The sequence below is a fragment of the Seriola dumerili genome, unplaced genomic scaffold (assembly GCF_002260705.1).
Source record: "Seriola dumerili isolate Sdu_G_001 unplaced genomic scaffold, Sdu_1.0 BDQW01001888.1, whole genome shotgun sequence".
Lineage (NCBI taxonomy): Eukaryota > Metazoa > Chordata > Actinopteri > Carangiformes > Carangidae > Seriola > Seriola dumerili.
Genome location: NW_019176143.1, coordinates 382,069 through 406,798, shown reverse-complemented (window position 1 = coordinate 406,798; position 24,730 = coordinate 382,069). Strand labels below are relative to the sequence as shown.

General features: G+C 39.8%; 3 protein-coding genes across 8 annotated transcripts; 2 read left to right on the top strand and 1 right to left on the bottom strand.

The window, feature by feature from the left end:
• The first annotated feature begins 3,017 nt into the window (after positions 1 to 3,017).
• slc33a1 (solute carrier family 33 member 1) lies at positions 3,018 to 9,119 on the top strand. 2 transcript variants are annotated; one of them, XM_022768854.1, is made up of 9 exons: positions 3,018 to 3,086; positions 3,872 to 4,326; positions 4,423 to 4,576; positions 4,783 to 4,978; positions 5,120 to 5,319; positions 5,460 to 5,644; positions 5,761 to 5,878; positions 6,718 to 6,933; positions 7,041 to 9,119. In XM_022768854.1, the coding sequence occupies exons 2-9, from the start codon at positions 3,914 to 3,916 to the stop codon at positions 7,206 to 7,208; spliced, it is 1,650 nt and encodes a 549-aa protein (XP_022624575.1). In that variant the 5' UTR covers positions 3,018 to 3,086; positions 3,872 to 3,913; the 3' UTR covers positions 7,209 to 9,119. The 2 variants fall into 2 exon arrangements, with proteins under 2 accessions (XP_022624575.1, XP_022624576.1); XM_022768855.1 differs by having other exon boundaries at positions 3,035 to 3,229.
• Positions 9,120 to 9,960: 841 nt separating this feature from the next.
• LOC111239086 (ribosomal protein S6 kinase beta-1) lies at positions 9,961 to 18,631 on the bottom strand. 3 transcript variants are annotated; one of them, XM_022768856.1, is made up of 15 exons: positions 18,468 to 18,631; positions 17,221 to 17,264; positions 17,000 to 17,120; positions 16,779 to 16,847; positions 14,558 to 14,705; positions 14,289 to 14,346; positions 13,923 to 14,023; positions 13,572 to 13,662; positions 13,305 to 13,395; positions 13,065 to 13,172; positions 12,898 to 12,960; positions 12,687 to 12,764; positions 12,271 to 12,378; positions 11,931 to 12,043; positions 9,961 to 11,428 (listed from the first exon to the last, which is right to left on the bottom strand). In XM_022768856.1, the coding sequence occupies exons 1-15, from the start codon at positions 18,534 to 18,536 to the stop codon at positions 11,173 to 11,175; spliced, it is 1,518 nt and encodes a 505-aa protein (XP_022624577.1). In that variant the 5' UTR covers positions 18,537 to 18,631; the 3' UTR covers positions 9,961 to 11,172. The 3 variants fall into 3 exon arrangements, with proteins under 3 accessions (XP_022624577.1, XP_022624579.1, XP_022624580.1); XM_022768859.1 differs by lacking the exon at positions 9,961 to 11,428 and adding an exon at positions 11,474 to 11,729; XM_022768858.1 differs by lacking the exon at positions 12,898 to 12,960.
• Positions 18,632 to 19,559: 928 nt separating this feature from the next.
• Positions 19,560 to 23,678, top strand: tubd1 (tubulin delta 1). 3 transcript variants are annotated; one of them, XR_002665843.1, is made up of 9 exons: positions 19,560 to 19,869; positions 20,111 to 20,258; positions 20,862 to 21,078; positions 21,172 to 21,403; positions 22,142 to 22,306; positions 22,463 to 22,591; positions 22,761 to 22,944; positions 23,139 to 23,467; positions 23,587 to 23,678. XR_002665843.1 is itself a non-coding variant. In XM_022768890.1 (8 exons), the coding sequence occupies exons 1-8, from the start codon at positions 19,719 to 19,721 to the stop codon at positions 23,242 to 23,244; spliced, it is 1,332 nt and encodes a 443-aa protein (XP_022624611.1). In that variant the 5' UTR covers positions 19,560 to 19,718; the 3' UTR covers positions 23,245 to 23,662. The 3 variants fall into 3 exon arrangements, 1 of the variants encoding a protein (XP_022624611.1); XR_002665844.1 differs by having other exon boundaries at positions 23,139 to 23,310; positions 23,395 to 23,662; XM_022768890.1 differs by having other exon boundaries at positions 23,139 to 23,662.
• The last annotated feature ends 1,052 nt before the right edge of the window (positions 23,679 to 24,730 follow it).

Below are 24,730 nucleotides of genomic sequence, written 5' to 3'. Positions count from 1 at the left end.
AAACAGAGGTAACAGTGAACACGGCCAGATTAATCCATCAGGGGACTACACATCTTAAAAGACCTGTGGGCCCCTATTGACCCTGTGTTCATGCACAAGGCCCCTTTACCAGACAGGTACAAGGTAGCAGTAATGAGTTGATATTGTGTCTTTATTAGCACATATTCACAAACAAATTTTCAATTAATCAGATAACTATCATTGTGACATAAAAAATATTGGGCCATTTGGGCCCCTGAAGCCCTAGGCCATGGCAGAATTAACCTCTCTGGGGGTCCAACAACAAATTTTTGATGTTGGGCCCCCAGAGAGGTTAATTGACCAAATGACCCCTGCTATACATGTCAGTTTCATTGTTTCCCCTTGCGCCCTGTAACCAACCAGTACCTACACTAGCACAGAGATGATTAAGCTTATTAATTGATTAGTTGTTTGACAGAAAATTAATTGACAACAATTTTGATAAGTGATTAATAATTTAAGTAATTTTAAAGCAAAACTGGCAAAAACTTGTCCCAAAAATGTACTGGTATCAGCCACTCAAGTGTGCATATTTGCTATTTTCTATTTAGTTAACTCAACATTTTGGACGGTTGGACAAAACCAGACACCAGACAATATGTTTTCTTAAGCATCAAGGAATAATAATAGGCCTTTTTCTACAGGATGTGGCCATAGTTACTATTCTACTTCAGTGGTGCAAATTTCTAATAAAGTTGTAATTAATCACATTATGTAGACCCAAACTATCAATGGAATAACCGGTTGGTGATCCAGCCTTGAAAATTAGTAAAGTGGTTGCTGGAATAAACAACAGCTTTTGTCTGTGACATAACATCAGAGGCATCCTGATATTGGGTGAAAATAAGGTGTGTTATTTTATTCTGTATTAGAACATTTTGTCATACTATTGACTATTGACACTTACATAAACCTTCTTACATGGATACAGCCACAGCTTCACAGGGCTCTTGTTATCACATGCTGATCCACCCAAATATGCCTGTGTGTTGTCACATGCCATCTGTGAGGATAAGCAGCTTCACATGCACTCATAGCAGCCACAAGACAGACCGTGCTGTCAATCATTACTCTAACTCAAATGTAGTGTAATGGGTACATCATGACCCCTTCTAGATCTTTTGATCAAGGAGGTTTCAGCACAGTTTTTGATTTTAGATTTTTAGATTTTAGATCCTTTTCTAAATGTTGAATCCATTTTGATTTCACTGTAATTTCTTTTTGTACACATTAATTTGGATCCTCAGAGTTAAAAACCAACACCTGGAAGTCATTCTTTTGTACCTCACTGATCAGGATCAAGGACAAGAAGAGCATAAGCGGATATATATATAAGCTCATACAGAAGCCATTTATCAACATGAGTCTCGAAAAAGCAGTTTACTTCACATTTAATTGTAATTAGTAAACAATACTGACAGATGCAAACAATGGGTCATACAGAAAAATATGTTTGGTTTATAGGCTATCACTTTAACCCGTAGATCTCTCTTTCCAAAACTGATACATATCATGTCTGTTTAGTTATGGGATGTCTATCGCATTCGACTGCATATCAGGTGAAAGTAACAACATGCCAATGAAAGGAGCCAGTGTATTTTTTTTAAGTGTCATGACTTTGTTAATTTATGCTTTAATTGTTGGGGTTAACTAGGCCTTTTGTGGAACTGATGTAGTTATTAGTTTAATATTTCCAACCTCTGAAGATACAACCAGTATTAATTATGCCCCAAAGGATCATTAGCCTGCCAGTTATTGGCTGTGTGACCACATTTCTAACAATTATAACTTTTGTTGTGAGAACATTTGAGTTGTGAGGATATTTTTTGTCCAAACCAATTGAAGGAAATGATTTCAAACTTGAATTTTATCATTTGAGCTTAAAAGTGCACTTTATTGAATTTCTTACTTTTCTTTTGCTATATGTTGTTGTTATTCCTATAGGCTATAAGTTTGCAGTGTTGGAATAAGTTTACTCAACTAGCCTACTGTAGATAAGTACAGTTCTGAGGTAGGCGAGAGTATCTAAGTCAAGTCCAGTGTAACCCTAGAGCACATAAGTGTGGAAAATAACATTTTCATTTTTAAGTTTACAAGATCATTTGAACAAGATCCCCAATAGGCTTCTATAAATACTTCAATATTTAGAATTTTAGCCTGTTATTTTTCTGCGCCAGATGCTTTGAGGATAGAACACTATATCATAATCATGGATTGTGCATTTAAAGGAGAATCCAACCCTTTTTAAGAATTCACATTTCTTATTCCCGTGCCCCAGAACAGATTGGTATTTATATAATATTTGTGAACGTGCTGCACTCTCCTTTAAAGTTAGAAACCAAAAGAAGAACCTTAAAATGTGCAATGTCATCCCAGTTTGCTCTATAACAATGAATTGGGTTCTGACACTGAGGCCATAAAATGTTTGTCTAATTTCTTAAACCAAAATGAGTGTTTTATATCTTAAGCTTCATGTCCAATTTAAAATCAGAATGAGACCTGTTGGGAGGTACACTACACAGCTACTGTAGACTATGGGGTTAGCGAGGTAATGCATTTCTCACAGGGTCTCAAAGTAATTTCAGATAGCCTATATAACTTCAGTAGCCCGACTGATGAAAACAAGGCTTTGACTTTTTTAAGAATATGATATTTGCAAGTCTACACTTCCAGAGTATGTTTTTCTACTGTATTGGTTCATAATTTGCACTAATTAGCTCTTAATGTGTTAATATGTTTAATGTTCAATTAAAAAGTGCAATCCACATTTTCATTTGTCACTTATGCCAATGAATCGATATTTTAATGGAATACACAACTGTTGACACCGAACAAAGTCAGTGCCCCTTGTGTTGCCTGTGGAGGATTTGAGGAGTTTCTGTGATTTCAAGCTCTAGGACAGATAATATAGACTTAAGCTCAGGATGCTTTGAAGCGGGACACAATTCATTCGTGTTTTTGACACGTCAGCTGTAGGCGCCGGACACATTTGGATGCTGCACACGCCGCACTTCCTGCTTCTTCTGTGTTGATGTTCACCGATGTAACCTGTTTAAAGTCAAACGGTAGTCACTTTCTGGTGTTTCCTATATTTGTTAAGCCGCCGCCGCCGCTCTAAACGTAGAGTAGATGTGATTTCCAGTTGACTGGCTCTGTAATTCAGCTTTGTGTTGTGTTGGTTAATTTGGCATGCTATCATCATCACCAGGTATGCATGAGTTCATCCACTTACTGTCTGCTTGTTTGATTCCACTTTTCAGTCCGTGCATGTCGTTTGTACGTCTTTATATGTGCCCCAATGTTATATAATAGAATGGAAATTTAAATGTATTTGTTTTCCTTTCATATAATATAACGTGAGAACTGGTCGTTTGAAGGTGAAAGCTGCTAACTTCAGCAGCTGAAGTTAACATTCTTTGATTTATCTGCTGTATAATTACACTTAATTACTTTCTGCCAGGGACTGATGGTGTTCATGAGCCAAGCTTTGCATTCGTTTATGACTTACCTCACACACTGAACAGTCAGTGTGCTATTTGGTCCACTAATCTATCTATCTATCTATCTATCTATCTATCTATTTATCTATCTATCTATCTATCTATCTATCTATCTATCTATCCAAATCTATTCAGTATCACATTGTACTTTGTTCCACATGTACATTGTATATTTATTTTTGCTATCAACAACCAATCTGTAACTTTCAGTTTTGTTTCCTCTATGGCTCTACTTCCTAAAAAAAGGGTGATTTTTAATCAAATTCAAATTATTGAAAATATTCAGAGGCTTGCCGTTAAATCAGAAATCAGTTTAGTTGTTTCAGCAGTTGTCTCATCTTTTTCTTCAGATTTGCTGAGGGCACAGCAGGTTTGATGCCCACTGCTCCAACATGGAGCCCTCAGACGTGGTCACACACAAAAACGGGAGGCAGAGGAAGGTGGCGGGTGCCACCCTCCCAGATGAAAACATGAGGTACATGAACCGGGGAGAGATGAGTGCCTCTGAGCCAGATATAGAGGATGAGGCAGAGGGTCTTATCAGAGGGTCAGATTCAGAGGACAGGAGGCACAGAGTCCAGCCTGGGATCCGTGGCGAGCTGGGCAACGTGTCGCTTCTCCTGTTTCTCTATGTGCTGCAAGGGATTCCTCTGGGACTGGCTGGCAGCATCCCTCTGATCTTACAGAGCAAGAGCGTCAGCTACAAAGACCAAGCCTTCTTCAGCTTTGTCTTCTGGCCATTCAGTCTCAAGCTTCTCTGGGCACCACTGGTGGATGCTCTCTACTTCAGCAGGTTTGGTAGAAGGTAAGAAATACATTTACATTATCTGTTTTAGTTTGTATATGCATGTTTGTGCCGATGATTTTTATACCCACCCCTTCCTCCCACCTCTTTCTGCAGAAAGTCATGGCTGGTGCCCACACAGTACCTGCTGGGCCTCTTCATGCTCTACCTATCTGTAACAGTCAATTCACTGCTGCAGAGTGAGGGAGGACCAAAGGTGGCAACACTTACTGGAGTTTTCTTTATGCTCGCTTTCCTAGCAGCCACACAGGTAAGCCATCATACACACTGTGACATAAACGCATATTAACAAAGAGAAATACACTTTGAGTAGATTAGTAGTAGTTTCTTTATCTCACAACCAAAGTTATCTCAAGGCACTTTTCAAATAGAGCAGGTCTAGACCGTACTCGTTACAATATAAAGAGTATATAAAAATATAAATCATCCAATTGCTCTACCTTCTCTGTCTCCAAGGATATAGCTGTGGATGGCTGGGCTCTGACTATGTTATCCAGAGAAAATGTGGGTTATGCATCTACATGCAACTCTGTAGGCCAGACAGCTGGCTACTTCCTGGGAAATGTGCTCTTTCTGGCTCTGGAGTCTCCTGATTTCTGCAACAAATACCTCAGAATAGTGCCCAAGGACACAGGCATCGTTACCTTGTCAGGTATTTCCTATCCCTGGCATACTAGATCAAAAAGACAAATAATAATAATTTTTGTGATAATGTTGTAGATAACTGGGGTAACTTTGGATGATGTAGTTGAGTGAAGTCTGTTTTCCAATGCTTTCTGTTGCTCTGCTGCAGACTTCTTGTTCTTTTGGGGAATGGTGTTCCTGGTTTCCACGACACTGGTAGCCATTTTTAAAAGGGAAAATGAGCATGGCAAAAGAAAGAGGAGAGTCCAGGAGGAGACACAGGGTGTTATGGAAACCTACAAGTTGCTGTTCTCTATTATCAAGATGCCCACCGTCTTCACCTTTTGTGTCCTGCTCCTCACTGCTAAAGTATGTGATCATTTCTTAATAAATATTAGGTTTGCCTTTAAAATAAAGGTTTCAATGTGTTGTCCTTGCATGTTTGCCACCTGACATGAGAATCCTCTGGGACTTAAAGATTTCTTGTGTCTCTTCTCCGTGTGTTTCAGATTGGTTTCTCTGCAGCAGATGCAGTGACAGGTCTAAAGCTGGTGGAGGCCGGAGTTCCCAAGGCACAGCTGGCATTGCTGGCGGTGCCAATGGTGCCTCTGCAGATTCTTCTACCAGTAGTCATCAGTAAATACACCGCAGGACCCCGACCTCTGGATGTCTTCTACAAGGCCTTTCCTTTTAGGTTGTCACATGCACAAACACACGCATATACACACACACACACAGGCACACAAACCCATGCATACACACATTCATTAAACTAAAAGCTAACAGAGTGTTGTTGTTCTGTGATTTCAGGTTGCTGATAGGCCTAGAGTATGCTCTGCTGGTGTGGTGGACCCCCAGTGTAAAACAAGAAGGAGGGTTCCCTGTTTACTACTACAGTGTAGTGCTGCTTAGCTACGCTGTGCATCAGGTTTGGTGTTTCTCTGTTATTACCTATATCATCACCCTTTTCTCTTCTTCCTTTACTCCAGTCTTTGACATAGTTTTTCCAAGTGACACATAGCACTTTGTAGAGTATTCTTAGGGTTTCCAAGTCAAATATGGTATAACAACAAACAAAAGGTTTTTTTTCATGGTCAAATTAAGTTTGACATTACATATGAGGAAAAGCACAGATGTAAATAACAAGTGAATAATGGCTGAATTCCATTTAGCTGTTTCAGTTTCAGGGTCCTGGTATTGTGCATACAGGCTCACTGTCGCACTCATGACCTACTGGGACTCTTGAGTAGAACAGAGCCATTGTTGATGTTTTTAGTTTTACCTGTGCTTTTCCTGCTATAACAAGTCAAAATGTCTGCTGTGAAAAGGGTTATTTTTGTGTTGTTTGTATAACTGTATAAATTCAAACAATATTCATAAACAAAATGTATCTACGTAACATGTTACTAGGTTTATCAGAATATGATTTGTACTCACTCTAGTTGGTGTTTTGTCACTGTCTAATTTTTTAGACAGTATAATGTCCAATTTATCACTGCTACTCAGCTTTGGACAGGTCAATTTATGAATCAATTTATTTTCCTTAAACTGCCCCCAGATGTCACTGTGCAGCAGAGGAATACATAAAATATCAGGGACCTAACTGAATGAGGGAGATTTTGTTGTGATATCTGTTATATTTCTGTTGGATATGCAAAAAATAGCAGAGATGTTAGTTATGCAGTATATCCTTTTTCTAGATCTCAGATTTTTGCCATTAAGTTATTAGGATCGATAAGAAAGAATAAGGCCTTGTTGTTACCCCAGGTGGCGTTGTACAGTATGTACGTGGCCTGCATGGCCTTCCATGCCAAAGTAAGTGACCCACTCATCGGGGGGACCTACATGACCCTGCTGAACACAGTCACTAACCTGGGAGGAAACTGGCCCTCCACTGTGGCTCTGTGGATGGTGGATCCACTGACCTCTAAGGAGTGCCAGGGGGCTGTCGGGCAGAGCTGTGGCTCTCCAGAAGAGGCAGGGGTAAGTGAGCAGCGGAGAGAGTGGAACGGCATTGCATGTTCTGTATGTTCTCATCCAGAAAGTAAAAAAAGTGACTGTTCTTCTTTTGTCCCTCTTCTCATCTTCAGCTGTGTGTTAAGGAAGGCGGAGCTTGTGTGACGACATTGGACGGCTACTATGTGGAGTCAGTGGTGTGTGTTGTGATTGGTTTGACCTGGTGGGTTTGGTTAGGGAAGAAAATGAGGCGGCTGCAGGAACAGAGCCCCGCTGCATGGAGGTGCAGAATCAACCAGTGACACTCTTATCATCAGTATCACAGACTCCTCTTGATGCATTGTACCTCTGCATATTCTGCTCCAAACAACATAAACAGCAGCTAAATGCTGGACATACTCCATTCCATCCTCATCTGTCTGGTTTAGTTCACCTGGTCCTGCTTTAGCTGATCGGTTCAGAAAAACACCCACTCTCATACTCTCACCTCTGTCACCTTGACGTATATAAATCTGAAGAAATGCACCGTTGTTGTTGTAACAGCGTCCTCCTGAAAACTGAAACAATAGTTCAGACTGGTTAAGTACTTGTGTAGAAAATTTAAAATTGTTGTATTTTTTCCGCTCAAACCACATTCTGCTGCTTGAAATAGCTTAACTGAACCAGAGCTGGGTCAAAGAGTACTTTGTTTTTACATTTGAACTTGAATGGATCACCTGATGGTTGAGTTTGATACTTTTAATCATCCAAAGACAAATGGCAGGAAAAAGAACTTCTTGAAAGAGCTATCCAATGTTAAGAGACCTTGTAAAAGGATTTTAACAAACATTCAACACTGCACATTCATGTTTATCTCCCTGGCCTGTGGTTGTTTATTTTATACTAAAGGACGCTAAAGGGAAAAGACAGGGATAACGTGGAGCTATACTTGTCTGAACTAACTGTGTTGGAGTCTCCCCACACTTATATACACCTACAAACCGTCTGAGCAAAATGTGACTGTGCAGCCTCACTTTGGTATTTAGGTCAAAGTAGCAGGAGCACTTATATATAATAAGACGTGTGTATTAAAGTGACGGATTTGAGATATCTTTGTGTTCTTGGCTCAAAACTATGTGAACTGTCATAACACTGTCAAATTCAACCCATCTGGTAATCCAAGTTAGTTAAACCCAGAGTAAAAATAACTTCATTTGCTTTTTGACTCCGATCTGAACCAATATTTTTATGATTATTTAAATGTTTGTTTAATTATTTTTCATTTAAAGTTATTTGTGCCTTGTTTGGCTTTTCAAAGTCTCTTGACTTTGAAGACATCCAGTGACAAGTCAAAGCCAACCTCATTTGAGCTGCAGTTAAATAATCCAGGCAGGGAATGTTAGTTATTTGAGGATGCAGTTGTGGTGATAAACTGTAGTCAGACATTACACATTACACAAAAAAAAAAAAACATGACCGTTTTCATTACTTCAGTTATTTCTCTTTTTTATTCACATACTCCAGAGTCTGAAGCTGAGTACACATTCCTTGTGAAGAATTTCATTTGCACAGTGATTTATGCATATTATATAACCAATATCACCAATGAGCTGAGATGTCTGAAATATTAAATGTTTTTTTGTTGGAGCAATCCTTTATTTTAATTTGCTTTATTATGATTAGCTTTACCCATCGTGAAGCCAACTCACATCTTCAACAATAATATTGGACAGTGCAGCTTATAACTGTTACAACATCTTGGTTATCAATAGTATCTGGTTGGTAATGATTTTTGCTGAGGTATATCTTCTGGTATGATTTTACTCTGTGTAAATGGTGTTGCACTGCATATTTCTACTTTTTTCACTGGGGTCCTAGTAGGTCTCACTGAGTCTTTTAGATGCATTTACTGTCGTGATACATTGTATGTGAAAGGCCAGTGTCCTGTATACCAATTCTTAATGAAACAGTTTATTACAGAAGTCCTGATTTAAATTTTAACATCTATGAAGCCTGTCTAAATCTACAAGGATCCCTTGACAGATCCCATCTCGGTGTGACTGTGACACCAGCCATCACTTAACACTACTGAGTTAGGCAGGTATGAAGCTTTCCTGAGAAGCCTTGTTCTAGATGGGAAGTCTTACTGAACATAAATAGCACATGATATAGGCCTAACTGACAGATTTGGGGTTTTATCACTTGCTGTGGCCTGTAAAAAAAAAACCACAAAATTTCTTTCCCACAAAATAACTCAGATCCCAGACCAGCAGCCTGGTGAGAAACTTGATAAGAAAATGCTCTGCTAAGGTTTTGCATATTGTACATAGAACTGAATGTTACAGTATTTTCTCTAAAGCCAGCCTTGAAAATCCAACTGCTCTGTCAAAAGTAAACATTGAAATGCATAATCTGGGTTGCTGTAAGGAAAGAGAGGATCATTTTTTAATCATTTTGTATAATTCCTGATTTCTTTTGCATACTTTTGCTGTGATGTCTATTGGGCCTTTCATGTTCATTGGTACCAGGTTGTCACTGTAATATAACAGCACTTCATCCTGAGGGCCTCTCTGCCATTAACAGGGCAGTATGTTTGCTGTTTGGACTTTTTTTATTTTGAAAATTTTATAGTAGATCGACTGTTTGATCATTTGTGCAACGTATGCTTTGGTTTTTATAATATTCTTTGATTGGGGTTTCATATTCGTCCGCTAAATTGGCTTTTCGTGGTGGAGAACTGCCGTTATTTCAGTTACAGAAAATTTGTTTTTTAATTTTTCCCACATTACCTCATAACCCTTTCATTTAACTTTTCTTTTTTTTTTTTTGCACAATTTTAGTTTACAATGAGTCCAAATCCCCAATCATATGAAGGAAAAGAACAGAACACGGTGACTGTATAGTGAGAAAGGTAATGAACTTTGACATTCATAGGATGCAATATTGATCAGATTTGAAGCAAATCTTGTATGTAATAAAAAAAAACAATATGCACACGTGAGGTCTCTGGTTGTTTTTTCTGAAATTTTGAATAAAAATGATTACCAGCACACACAAAAGACATGATGCGCTCTATATTTTTTTGCATTTTATTATAATTTTCCTTGCTTTTCAGGAATTCTAAAATTTCCTTCCTAAACAAGTGAATGCTGATGCAAGAGGCTGTAAATGTTGTCCCAAGTTTTTGGAGCATTAAACCCCCACAACTGAAGACAGTGTCCAGATCAACTGGTGCTCCAGTCTCCCAATCTGAACTCACTCCAGGGGTCAGATGGGGTCCAACTCTCCTGTGCGGCCATAGGGAGGGTGGGAGTGGGGGTTAGGGTTTGTCACACAAGCAGCACCGAGATCAGTTTGACGTTCTGGGTGGTGATGGTTAAGTGAGTCACGCTTACATTGCATCAAGCCGATTTATGTCTGGTGATGCGTCAATTTATTCCAGTGATACATCCCATAGTGAAGTTAACTCGAAGAGCAAATAAATGAAGTATGGATCCCACATCAAATAAGCCATTCCACAAGTCATCCACAAAATTAATGCTCAAAGAATGTAAAGTCAACATGTTTTTTCCTTCTTTAATTTAGGCTCTCTGATTCATCATTGATGTATAGCAACGTTAATGCCTCCATTCTGTAAAACACCATAAGACGTAAAGCTATATTAGTCAGTACCAAAACCTCTGCTTGTCCGCTGATCACTACGATGATTTTCTTTTCTTTTCAATCATGACCCTAATTCATATCATTTAATTTAGAGCCAGGAAGCACTTTAGTCTGAGAAGAAATACTGTCAGAATCTCCCAATGGAAGCAATTTCCTCACTGACATTCGTTCAAATAGCACAAAGCACTTTGGATGTCATCTTGTGTACAGTAGACTGGCAGCATTTTAATCGCTTGCATACTGTGTGATACATTATCGCCTTTGATTTCCCAATCACACAAAGGCTGTAGCGCCTCAAAAGATTTCCAGTCCTGGTAGTCCATTTCAGAAAGAGGGTGTGGGGGGTCAGAAGACAAAGGTCCTGAGGACCTGAGGTGTCGGGGGAGAAGTGGTGTGATGGTGATGTCGTCGGTAACTCTTAACTGCAGCACGCCCGAGTCCCAGACCCACGCACAAACTCCAGCTCGTGACAGTATATGTAGTGTGCGGATGTGCAATTTTTGATTTTCATTGTCTCTAGCATCCATATCTTTTTGCTTTGTTTCTTAAAAAATATCAATAAAGAAAAAAAAAAGAAAAAAAAAAAAAGTCAAGAAATAAACTCTCCTAAAGAGGCGGGGTGGGTCATAGGTTCATACGTAGATGTTCGGGTCGTTTTGCCACGACGGGATAGGCTTGCTGCTTCATCTGAGCCAGGTTGACCCCGGTGGGCTGACGGATGGGAAGAGGGGCCGAGGCCTCGGAGCTGGTTGTGACATCCATCTGCTCTGGGGTGGACAGTTCCATGGCCTGGTCCTGAGGAGACTGGAGGACGCTCTGTCCTCCGCCAGTGAGGAGGGGGCTCCGGGGCCAGCAGTCCCCCCCTGAGAATTTGACTGGACTGAACATAAACACGGACGATGTCACCGAGGTGTGTTACAAGGTTTTTCATCTATCTTAAGGCTCTTCCTGGGTCATTTTCCACAGCAAAGAGTGGATTCAGCAGCGGTGACCAGAATTGAAATGTGATATTTTTGAGGAAAAAAAAAAAGTGCGATTTGTGTGTTTTTAGTCAGCATGAACTGGTGAAGCACAACAGTGTACAAGCAGTTGTTGTGGATTTAATATGCATTAAGATGTTATTTCTGAGGATGTAGCTGCTACTATGGTAACTACAGATGTAGACTACTCATTGATATTAACTGTAGAGAAGAAAACAAAAACAATGAAACATATCAAAATTCATACCAAACAAGTGACGCCAGGTGTCAGGACCTAAACCAAGACCCGCTGAGGACATACGGTACAAGCTCTACCAATCAAGGGCATTACCCAGAACGTCATTTCTCAACACAGACATGTTTGCATCTGGAGTGCCAGCTGCAGCAGGTGGGTTGACATACCTGAGAGGTGTTCTTGGGCTGCCCATGATCCGTCGAGGTGAGCGGATTTTTGGCTCAAATGAGAACTTTTCTTTGATGTTTTCCAGGACTGATGGAGCAACATATGTGAAACCCTACAAGTGAAGCCAGAGGGAAACACCGGTAAAGTTGGTGCATGGTCATATATTAGGGGTCGATTGCAGAGATGGTTATTCAGTCAGAAGCAGTAGTGTGACCCCAATCTACGTGTTTTCCATACAGAATAATATTTCAGTAAAAGTTAATTTTTCTTTTCTTTTTCATTTCATTGTTGATGTGAGAGACAAATAAAAACTTGAGAAAATGTAGTTGCAGAAGTTACCAGGAAGGCTTGATTGGCACTCTCACTGAGGGTTGAGTCATCGGGGCTGTCGACAGGCGTCTGACTGGTGAACTTCGAGTCAAACTGACTCACGTCTTCGGCTGATTGCTGCACAGACAAGAGAAGGAGACAAACACATGTGAGGAGTAGCAACATGAGCAGATGTGTCTGCAGGTCTGAAACCGGAGAAGACCTGGGTTCAATTACTGAAACTTACTCAGTTGGTTTCATCTCGGCAGTTAACCAAAATTACACCCTATCTTGATCTCACAAGAAAGACTTTAAGACATAAGCCACAGGTAGCATCATTTTTGAATCGACACTGATCTAATTTCAGCATTTAACATTCTCAAATTTCCCACATAAAGCTACAAAAACAAGTAACAATTTCAGAAATCCTTTCCTCTGATACTCACCAGGAAAGGTCTGAAGGGAGGCTCCACTTTCCGAGCCAGCAAATCCTCCCAGTTGATGTGTCGAAAGAAGGGATGAGCCTAAAAAGGGCCATAAAATGGAGCATTTCAGCTCTGGGAAAACTTAAATAAACTGTCATTCATGCACAAATGCGTCTTACTTAGTGACACGAGCTTGTGTGTGTCCAGGCCGTGTTGCATCGCATGCTCTCACCTGCACCTCTGTGGCGTCTCCGACTCCCGCTCCCAGCCGCGATGAGGCGTTTCTCTTCAACAACTGAACAACCAGCAGTCAGATGTCAGAATAACACACAACAACTCCACCTTTAGTTTTTGTTAATTAGTATTAGTATTATGAGCTGCAGAACAAACAGTAAATACCCGTTTGAGGAGATCTCTAGCTTCTTGTGTGAGGTAGGGCGGGAGGCTGAGCTTGCACTTCAGGATCTTGTCAATGGTCTTTTTTCGGTTTTCACCAGTGAACGGTGGCTGCAGTGCGAAAAAAAAAGAAAAAAAGAACAGGGTTACTCAAATATTCCAAATTATGATTCAAATTTTAAAACAGCGGATTAACGTGAGTGAAGCAGAAAGCATTTTTATGTTGCAACTTTTTTAACTGACCGCTCCTGTGAGCATGTCGTACATCAGAGCGCCCAGACTCCACCAGTCCACTGCTCTGTTGTGTCCGCTTCTCATCAAGATCTCTGGAGCCCTGCAACAATGTGAGTGCACATTTCTCACTAGTGCATTTAAGTTGAAACGGTAAAGACCATCAATGAGCATGAAAGAAGCAGGAGAGCACAGGTGTAGGAAGCATATGTGTATGTAAGAGAGATGCTACTAGTGTGACCGAAGGAGTGATGAAGAACATGAAGGAACTCGGCTTACATGTATTCGATGGTACCACAGAAAGTGTGGGTGACTGTGCCGTCATGAATGGACTCTTTACAAAGCCCAAAGTCTGTCAGCTTTACATGGCCTGGAAGGAAATCACCACTTAATCAGACACAGGTATTTACTGTTGTGGTGGATACACATATCTGCAATATAAATCACAACGAGCTCAAATGGTTAAAATTGCTACTTATGCTTTACTGTGCATACGGATGGTAATATTTTACGACCAAATGCAAATAAATTGAAGACAGTTAATAGAAAAATGATGCCAGAAATTCACATGCACACTCGTACGCACGCACACACACACACACACACACACACACACACACACACACACACCTTGGCTGTTGAGCATGATGTTCTCAGGCTTTAGGTCTCTGTAGATGATGCCCTTCTGGTGCAGGTGGCCCAGAGCCATGGAGATCTCTGCCAGGTAGAAACTACAGAGACACACAGATATGCATATGTTATTATTATACATTATGCCTGTGGTGAGTTTAGCCTGTGGTCACTTTCATTTTCACCTGTGAGTCTGAGACTGGTGAGAAAGCAAGATGCATTATGTTTTGTTGCTATGGCTACCTTCAGTTTAATTTACATCTTATGCACTATGCTTCTACAGATGATTCTGCCAAGAGATTAAACTGCATTACAGGATGTGTTACATTAGGTTCAAGCTACAGAACGCAAAAATAAAAAGCTCACCAGGCTGTGTCTTCCATGAAGATGCCCTCCCTCTCCAGCTGCATGAAAAGTTCTCCTCCTGCAGAGGTGAAAGTATGTTTATGTTCTTAACATGGACACAGTCTAATCATTTATGCTTATCTTAATGTTCGTAACTAAGGCTGACTTAGACATAACTCATTACAATAGAAATGACTACAAAACACACACAATACACACACACACTGTATGCACTAACATTACTGTAGAGCGTAGGTGTTAGAACCGGATATGTATATACTTGTACTGACCACTCAGGTACTCCAGGATGAGGTACAGCTTTCCTCCTGTCTGGAAGGCGTAGATGAGGTCAACAATGAATGGATGCTTCACCTCCTCCAGGATGTTCCTCTCTGCCTTGGTGTGGGCCGTGTCCTTGGCGTTGCGTACAATCATAGCCTGGTGCCCCCAGCCCAAAGAAACACATATTACCATTAGTCAGGAGGAGGCAGATACGGCAGCTTGTATCTGTGGTGAGTGGTGAGACGCTGAGCACGTTTTAATCAAGGCAGACGTGAAATGTTCCAAAAAACAACACTTCCTGTCAGCAGGCTATATCATTGTCCTACAAGCTGCTTGCCTGTTTGTCCTGCATGACTAATGGGTGACGGTATTCTACTGTGCAACATCTGGGAAGCAGAATTTATCAATTTTAACAAATAAATAAAGTTTAACAGGGCAGATCGTGCAACTTCCAAATCTTTTTTTTAAGCCATGTTTTAACAGTGACAGTGCCCCTTATTAATACTCACTTAAAGAAACGCGTTAAGCGTTACAATAAAATAGCATACAATAAAAACAGCGTACAATAAAAACAAGGCTTTAAATATATAGACTTCGATGACAATTCTATGGAGTATAATGATGTCAACAAACTGAGCTCCGTTGTGGTTTATTATGTGCACTTCTGTTCCTTCAGAACTCCACAAACAGTCTTCCTCTCCTCGTTGTTTATGTTTGCTAACTACTTCTGTTGGAAAGCTAAAGAGCTGCCTGTCAGCAACAATGTTGTCTCAGCTTTGAGTGTCAGAACTACAACAGATGGAGCTCCAACAGGCGGATTGAGGCTGTGACACCCCCCTTTGAATTTAAGACTGAGAAGTCACTTTTTGGTCTGGCTGATTAAGATTTGAATATAGTGTTCTGAATTTCCAGGCCCAAACTGGTTGTGTGCTCCTTTTACTGGACCACCAAAAAAATAAAAATAAAAAAAAATTAATATTTTTTAAAAAAGTAAAAAGAAATAACTTGCCAACCACTGCCGCAAAGCTTGGAACTTCTCTACAATCCTATTGGCCTTTTACTTTTGTAGTATAATCTGTGCCCGTGTTAATCAAGCATCTCAGAGCAGGATTTATTATGAGTGTTGTTTATGAGCCTCGCTGCACACACAGCAAGGAATCAAAGCTCTCATTGAAGAGTACAAGACATGCCAGATTTTGGACACTCAGAAACATAAAAAGAAAAATTCATGTTGACTTCTTGTAGTTTTTTCAGTGGCTTATTCAACACATTCAAAAGACTAACTGACTGAAACAGAAATAATATGAAGATTACATTTCAGATTACAGTATTATGTCACTTGTATCATAAGAAAATTGCACTCACAGAAAGACTTAATTTATTTTATTATTTCCTACATCACTGTATTGTAGCTCTATCGTCTTGTTTTTAAATTAACCACAAACTGTAAGAACACTGAAACTTCTTCTGCAGAGAGCCCAGTTTTTGTAGTTGAACAATTATTTTGGGCAAAATCTGAATACAAAGACATTTTACTCCGATCCTGTCTTTGTTATTTTATGTCAAACCTTCAACATTATGCATTTCTACAGCTTCAGGGATGTACTTTGCATATTTTTCCAATCACTGTCCACCTGCTGGGAACTCATGACAGGTTGGGACAGCTCTGTAGCTCTCCTAAACTTGATACGGCGCTGTCACTCCTAAGCCTAAATGCAAGACTGAATATATGTTACTATGAGAATTCTGGACAAGTCAGGACAGATTTCCTTCTGAAAGATGCTTCAGCAATACGGGCCCAAGCCTCTTTGCTAACACCTTTATCAAAGCTTGCATATAAATACTTGCCAGTTGGATGCTTAACTATTGAAATGCCTGGTTGAAATCTGACAGGTATTCAATGTGCCACTGGGGTCACTTCAGCCAATAAAGCAGAAGCAGTGTGAATATCAAGCGGTATCTAATGGGCTGAGGCAGAGTGGTTTAAGTGCCAAGGCTGCAGCAGAGCAGCACAGATGGCAATCTACCAACTAGCAGTGAAATCTTACCCCACCACTGGCTTCAAGGACAGCCAATATTTGCAGACAGAAGCACCATAATGTTTATTTGTAACAACAAGCGTGCAATTATGTTCACGGAATACAAAGTGAGAGCAGCTGTACATCATTCTGGTTGATGTAACTTGAACAGGATTGTGTTTCGGCACTGACAAGGGAAAAAATGAAGTACCTTTTTTAAAACTTTCATGGCAAATATTTTGCCTGATGCAGCGCCAACAACTTTTCGAACTTGGAAAACCTGCACAGAAAGGAGAGTGGTTTGCATGTTTAGAAACGCAAATGAACAGCTGGAATAAATATTAGTCAGATTAACTGAGCACCAGTGTGTGTGTATATATGTAGGAATTCATGTTCAGTGGACTTTCTCAAAGCCTGCTATACCACAATTACCTTTCCATAACCACCCTTCCCCAGGACTCGCAGCAGCTCAAAGCACTCCGGTCTGATGTTCTCTGTCCCCTGATTGACGTTGTCCTCTGATATCTCAATCTTCTCACAGTCGTCCATGTTGCTGCAGAGACATATTCAATGCGCTTAGACTTGTTTCTCCATTAACTGCATCATAAAATCATATATGGGCACAAGTACTGATGGACACACTGAATACTCACAACTCAAATCCACTGCATTGATCCATGATATCATTGATTTGAGCCTGGAATGAAAATACAACAAAATCAAGAGTCTTTAGTGTGTATTTTTTTTTTGTTCATTCTTTGTTCCAGTTTTAATTTTAATTTTTAACTTTTAACTCCATAAGGAAATTTCTTTTTTTTTTCTGTTGTGTATTTAATTTTTTTTATTACTATCATAGTTAAGCATTTATAATACTTGACATGCTGTAAAAAATGTATTGTTGTATTAGGAGCTGCAACGATGAATTGATTATTATAATACTGATCAACAGAAAATCATGAGTCAATTTCATGCAAAAACAACATGAATCATTTTGAGGATTTGATGACTTTAATATCATTACAAACTGAATATTTGGGGGTTTTGGATTGTTGGTCAAACAAAACAACTAATCAACTAATAGAGAAATTAATAACTGATCATGAAAATAAGTGTTTGTTGTAGCCTAAATTATGTCCTGTTGCACAACAAGTTCAGCCAAAATATCAGCCCGTTAACAAAGTGATGTGACACTGACAAACGAGATGCTTTGATGTGACAGTTGCCCAATCCATGCTTCATAAACATGTTGCAAGGTGTTTAGCAAAAGGCCAGAAGTTGTTAATCTTAAATACACGTGTGCATGCTGTATATGTTTGTGAGCAATCACTGTACCACTCCTATGACGGAAGGTAAAGACACTTGGAGTTTGACACGTGCATAAAGCAGTGTTTACACATGATTTAAATAAATGTTATTGCAAGTTCAGTGTAGAGTGTAGTTCTCCAATAGTGCTGTTTCTGCTTTTTAGACTCGGAAACAAGCAGGCGCCAGCTCTCAGTCCACACAGTCCCACTCGGTCACAGTCTTGCCAAAATAAACTGTTGCACATCGAGCCACATTTGTCACTGCAGCACCTTTGGCCAAGTAAGGCTTCGCTTTCTCAACTCCAGCATGACAGCGATGTTTTTTAAACGTGACAGCGACAACAAGCCATGAGTTTCAGCAGTGGCTAAGGCTACTAGAAAAAATAAAAGCACAACAAATAACAGCTCTGTCTTTACCGCTGTCAGACTAGCTATCAGCCCGTGCTAACCCTGTTGGAAAAGGCCTGCGAGCTCCGGCTGCAGAGCAGGCCTGCGGTGGCTGGCAGGCTACCGGGCTAACAGCTAGCTGCTGTGCAGACAAGAGTTTCTGCTCTGACAACTCCCGCAGTAACGTTCAACATCTCCCATTAAAGTACCTCCTCATTCTCATCGTCGGAGACATTTTCCTCCGGCTGGTCCAAATCAATGTCAAACACTCCAGCCATGGCAGCGTTTCGCTCGTATCGCTCTGTCACAGACCGCAGGAATAGCAGGCTTCCCCCCACCTCATGGACAAATACACACCGCCGCCATAACCGGCTACTACACTGAGCATGCGCACTGTAAGGCTCAACAGAAGGGGCGGTGAGCTGAGAGGCTTTTATTTTGTCATGAACAGTTACAGATCACACCCACTGGGTTCACCATAGATGAACCTCCTCAGATCATTGTTATTATTCACAATGTATCATATATATAGAATTTGATTAATCAGAAATGTGTTAGGAATTTGCTCCACTGAAGTACAGTTTAAACTATAACATGTCCCCCATGTTCAATCTTGTAACCTTCAACCCTGTGTTAAATCATATTGTGGTCGTATGAGGTCGCGTACAGTAAGGCTGCAACTAACAATTGTTTTCATTGCCAATACATATAACAGTTATTAATTATTGTTGATAATTGATGATTGTTTTGTATGTTATATGTCACAAAATAGTGAAAAAGGGCACACCATTATTCTCTCTGCTACTTTTTTTTTTTTTTATCTTATCAACACTCAGTAAATCCTGCCCCCCATCAAAAAGGCCTGGATACATCCTAATAACATAATAAAAATCAACATTAATACAGCAATTACAACTACTGCTGCTACTACTTATAATAGTATGAACATTTGATAAATAGTTAAGCTTTAAGTGATTATTAATGCATTTATCAACAACTATCACTCCTCTTGTGGGCAGACATAGGTGTGAGCTACTGTATGAACAGATAAAGAATGACAATATAATAAAACAAAATTATAATTATATAAAATATGCCTTTGTAGAAATTATGATTATTGATAAATACTTTACATTAATACACTTACAAAAATGTCTAATTCTTTATGAAATGTTGTAAACTTTAAAATGAGGCGTTACCAAAAAAAAAAGTTGCAACCATTCACCCCACATGAATAGGAGTTTTATTTTTGAAAGAACTGTCAGTTTTGCCCGGAAATTCCGGTCCGTCTTGTTGTGGCGGCAGCACGGCAACTTTTCTGAACACAACAAAATCCCGACAGTTCCGTCATGACACCTGTCACTCACGATGTGAATTTACCGGAGGATTACAGACTCTTTGTTCTGACTGGAAAACCATCGACCCCCCTGTAAAGTCTCGTCTCTTTTACCTGGGCGAAAATGTCTGTCGTAACAGTTCAGCTGGGCCAGTGCGGTAACCAGGTTGGTCAGGAGCTGTTCGGCATCATCTGCAGTGATGCTCAGGAGGGACAGAGGAAAACATACAGCGCAGCCAGCTGTGAGCGCTTCTTCCATCAGACCGCACATGGAGGTAAAGTGCTTGTTCTAGGCTCCATGTATCTGGATTAAAATAAACCGGGTGCTTGTCTATGTACCAAGTGTGGAGACAGTATTCACCTTTACACTTAAGCAAAAGCACCAATGACATACAGTCATTGAGAGGCACCGATACCATCATTCCATATGTATATATGTATATATATATATGTAACTACAGTTAAGACCAAAATTACTAATACCCATTCATAACAATTTCCAATTTCCATCACCAGATTTTGTGGCTAGGGCGGTGCTGATAGATATGGAGCCTAAAGTGATAAACCACAGTATGACCAAGGCTGCAACTTCTGGCAGGTGGAGGTATGGAGACACTTCACACTTCAGCCAGAAGCAGGGCTCTGGGAATAACTGGGCCAATGGGTAAGGAGAGCTGTTATGATTTCATCCATATCTTTTTTGGAATTTCTAATCTATCTATCTATCTATCTATCTATCTATCTATCTATCTATCTATCTATCTATCTTCTATCTATTGCCTATACTTGTGAATTAAGTATGATTCATTATGGATTATTATGTGGATAATTTCTTCAATTAATCAGTTTATAATTTTGACTAATAAATGTTACAAATTTGTAAAAAATAAATAAATGTCTATTATATTCTGTCAAGGCATCAAATCCTCTCCTATGAAAAGCTTGAACAAAGAGAAGTTTTTGCTTGAAAACTTAACGAATTAATTGACTGACTATCACAACAGCTGCCAGTTATTTTTTTGAGTTGTTCATTAATTGTTTCAGCTCTAACTTCAGGCATCAAAGCTCAGCACTGAACTTAGAAATCGTAGTTTTACAATAAAAGGGCAGTAAGTGGACCTTGACTTGGGATTGATTTGTCAAACTATTATTTCCAAGAACAAGATTGAACTTTTATGTATAAATAATGAAAAACATCATCCTTTATTTAGAAATAAATTGAAGTGCGTGGGGAATTAGCTGATAACGTGTTTCTTGTCTCACTCAGGTATTGTGTCCACGGTCCTCGCCACAGGGAGGTGGTGGAGGAGCTGGTGAGGCGAGAGGTGGAGCGCTGTGACAGATTGGCTGGCCTCATGGCTGTGATGAGCGTGGCAGGGGGAACGGGGTCTGGAGTTGGTACCTACGTTACTCAATGTCTCCGAGACATCTACCAAAAGTCCTTCATCCTCAACCACCTCACTTGGCCGTACGGGACTGGGGAGGTAATAGAGACTGCAGCCGAATGCGAGCAGAAATTGACAGTTATAAACAAGACTGTGCTGTTAAAGTCTTTTTTTCTTGACCTGTGCTTTCAGGTGATTGTCCAGAACTACAACTCAGTGCTGACGCTGGCTCATCTCTATCAGCTGTCAGACGCCATCCTGGTGCACGAGAACGACACGGTGCACAGGATCTGCAGTCAGCTGCTCAACATCAAACACATCTCCTTTAGTGACGTCAACAGGGTTATCGCTCACCAGCTGGGCAGTGTGCTGCAGCCCGCACTCACCGCTGACTCCCATGGAGCCTACAGCAGAAATCCTCTGGGTGAGAGAGGCCAGAATGCACATACACACACACGAAAACACAAAAACACACACACACACATACACACACAGCAGGTTTCCCGCAGGGCCTGGATTTCCTGGAATATGAGTGGTTTAGGAGGGCTATAGTCTACACAGGGAAAGTCTCAGAATAGGCTTTTCCTACCTTTCTTCACACACTAAAACACTAGATGATTCAGCTGTAGTGGAAACAGATGGTTCCACTCATTAGAAAAACTAAACTTTGTGGAGGTCTAATCTGACATGAGCAAACACTCACTGACACCATTGTAATCATTGTAATACACTGACAAGTTTATTTTTCAACTGTAAAATGTCCAGCTTGATACATATCAGTCATAATTCTTAAAAAAAAAACTAAATTGATGGGATACTTAACATAAATGCCAACATATCATCATCAGATTTTTAAAACTTTCAAATATTGATAGTGACCTAAAAAGCAGCCAGGCCATACATGAAAGTTTCTCAAAATTAATAAAATTATGTTAAAACCAGTGTTTCTTTTGAAAATCACTTACTAAAATATTTTTGACAAGTTCACACCCTTCCCTTAGTTAGCCGCAAGGAAAAATATAACTCAAGGCAATCATTTTGGCATCAAATCTTTCTGCCAGCATCCTCAGGTCAAACACTCACATAACACATCTTCGCATTGCCTGTACTATGTGTCTTAACTTATATATTGCCTTTATTCTTTAATGTTTCTGTCTCTCAGGTGAGTTGGTGAGCACCCTTGCATGCCACCCAGAGTACAAGCTGCTCAATGTGTGTACTATCCCTCAGATGCCTAGTTCCTCCATAGCCTACAGCACGTTCAGCTGGCCAGGGCTGCTCAAACACCTGCGACAGATGCTCATCTCCAACAGCAAGATGGAGGAAGGCAAGTTTTGTCAAACTCTAATTTATGCCTTCAGTTTCAGTTTAGAGATAATAGATACTAATATGATTAAAGTTATTACTTGGCTTGGAAGTGGATTGGATTTCTCCTCACCTGTCAACCTACATTTGAGGGTCTTTCTTGTTTGTCCTTTGTCAGGTATAGACTGGCAGGTACGTCCGCCTGCAGGATCTGAGCAGACCAGGAGTCTCACAGGAGCCAGCTTCAACACCTCTCTGGCCAACCTGCTCATACTGAGGGGGAAAGACGTCTACAGCGCAGAGACTGGTCAGAAAACTGGTTGAAATGTGTAGATTTTATTAAACTGGGTGAAATAATGTGAAATTCCTTAATGATTTCACTTGAAAAAAATCCACGACAGTCATGAAGGAGATGAAGATGCTTTCAAGTTTTTAATATTTTAATTCTTCAGGATGTCACTCGTATTAATCCACAGATGGCTTTGAGGACCCAGCCCTGTATTCCTCCTGGCTCTCATCAAAAGAAGCTTTCAACCTGTGGAAATCCCCAGTGCCTTTTAATAAGTATGAAAAATCTGCTACGCTGGTCAGTAACAGTCAGGCTCTGCTCAGACCTCTGGATAACATGGTGGGAAAAGCCTGGAACATGTTTGCCTCCAGGTGAGTCAGAAAAAAAATGCTTAAATATCACTTTCGGGAAAATGTGGAGTGTGTTTCTATTTAAGTATGAAAATTATTCAAGGGAATATTTATATGGAGGGAGTGTACCTGGTAACCAGTTTTGAGTTGTTTTGTTTCTGGATTTAATGTATTTTATTCATTCTCCTTTCCTGTGTTGTTTATCTGTGTTACAGGGCCTACATCCATCAGTACATTAAGTTTGGGATCTCAGAGGAGGACTTTCTAGACAGCTTTACATCTCTTGAGCAGGTCGTCGCCAGCTACAGTCAACTCTGCTAGCAAAGGGAAAGACTAACAAGCACCACCTTTTCTTTGGACTGTATGCAGACAAGAGAATATCATTAAGTGGGACACTGTTGATGCTTTTTCTTTTCTTTTTTTTTTTTAGAAAAAAAACATGTAAATAAAACAAATTGTTTGCTTTAACAGAATGATTTCTTCACTGAAAGCTAAGTAAATTCCTTTACTTTGTCTGACATCTGCAGTGGCGGCAAGGACTGAGGTAATTTATTTACCCTAAAGGTACATTCACTGCCTCTTCAAGGGAAAATTTATTATTAAATTATATTACATTAATATACACTTTGTAATGATATTTTTTAATCAACTCCTGTTTCCAAGGTCAAGAATGAATCTTTACTGACTGAATCTTGAAGCAGACGTAGACAAGAACGGAGGAAGATGAAGTATTCATAAGTAAATGTACTAATAGCACAATGTCAAAATACTGTTACAAGTAAAATTCCTGCATTTAAAATTCTACTTTAAAGCAAAATCAATATTAAAAATAATAAAATACTCACTATACCAAAAGGCATATCTCAGTTTTGAATCATGAAGCCCCTGAAGTCCTGATTAATTTTTTTTCTCCTTTGATCTTATGGTACACAGAGGATAATCATTTTCAGTGTAGTAAGATTAAAATATATTCAATTCTGCAAGGTCTCAACTTGAAATTTATTATTCTTTTTAGTGCATGGACTTGGAAGTAAACCCAAGTTGGGCTTTGCACAACTCCAACCTGAGCAGGTCTAATCACCCATAGACCTAGAAGTAACTGGAAATGCCTGTGAGGGTGTGCAAGGCCTTTTAATGTATGAAATGTATAGTAATTCATTATAATAGTTTGATCTTATATTGTGTATGTCAATTAAAAGTAACTACAGCAATTACATAAGTGTAGTGGAGTAAAAAGTACAATATTGCCTATAAAATGTAGTGGAGTATTAGGATAAAGTAGCATAAACTATACACTCAGGTACCTCAAAATTGTATGTAATTACTTTACACCTCTGAAGCCACGTGAAGCCTTTACAGGCTCAATAGAAATGTAACTTTCAGCATCTGTAATTCTATGACAGCTGAGTGTCTCCATGTGCTGAGGAAGATCATATTTTGTGATCGAAAGCTCCGGAACAACTACTAAAGGGACCTTGTGATCAACTGGAACCGTTAGTTTGAAAATGTGAAAGTGCGTTAAACAGGAATAGCAGCACTGCACAAAGAAAAATGACAGAGGCATCGGTTAACATATGTTTCATCATTTTATTGTTCATTAACCATACATAAAAGTATTTCCAGGGCTGGGATGACTGAATCAGTGTCGCAAAAGAAAAGACAGATGGTTGTATCCAGAGATGGGCCAGACTTGGTACACAACATGAACAGAGGAGCACAAGTGAAATGCTGAAGGCCAACAACTTCAGCCAGCCTACAGACCGCTGTTGCCATGTTAATTTAACAGCCAACACCAGTCTGATAAGCT

Coding starts and splice junctions, on each gene's coding strand:
- slc33a1 (XM_022768854.1), top strand. CDS start 3,914: ATGGAGCCCTCAGACGTGGTCACACACAAAAACGGGAGGCAGAGGAAG. Junction 4,979..5,119: donor AGGCATCGTTACCTTGTCAG/GTATTTCCTATC, acceptor GCTCTGCTGCAG/ACTTCTTGTTCTTTTGGGGA. Junction 6,934..7,040: donor GCTCTCCAGAAGAGGCAGGG/GTAAGTGAGCAG, acceptor TCTCATCTTCAG/CTGTGTGTTAAGGAAGGCGG.
- LOC111239086 (XM_022768856.1), bottom strand. CDS start 18,536: ATGGCTGGAGTGTTTGACATTGATTTGGACCAGCCGGAGGAAAATGTC. Junction 14,347..14,557: donor CATCCTGGAGTACCTGAGTG/GTCAGTACAAGT, acceptor TCACCTCTGCAG/GAGGAGAACTTTTCATGCAG. Junction 12,379..12,686: donor CTCCCTTCAGACCTTTCCTG/GTGAGTATCAGA, acceptor TTGTCTGTGCAG/CAATCAGCCGAAGACGTGAG.
- tubd1 (XM_022768890.1), top strand. CDS start 19,719: ATGTCTGTCGTAACAGTTCAGCTGGGCCAGTGCGGTAACCAGGTTGGT. Junction 19,870..20,110: donor CCATCAGACCGCACATGGAG/GTAAAGTGCTTG, acceptor TTCCATCACCAG/ATTTTGTGGCTAGGGCGGTG. Junction 21,079..21,171: donor GGCCGTACGGGACTGGGGAG/GTAATAGAGACT, acceptor CTGTGCTTTCAG/GTGATTGTCCAGAACTACAA.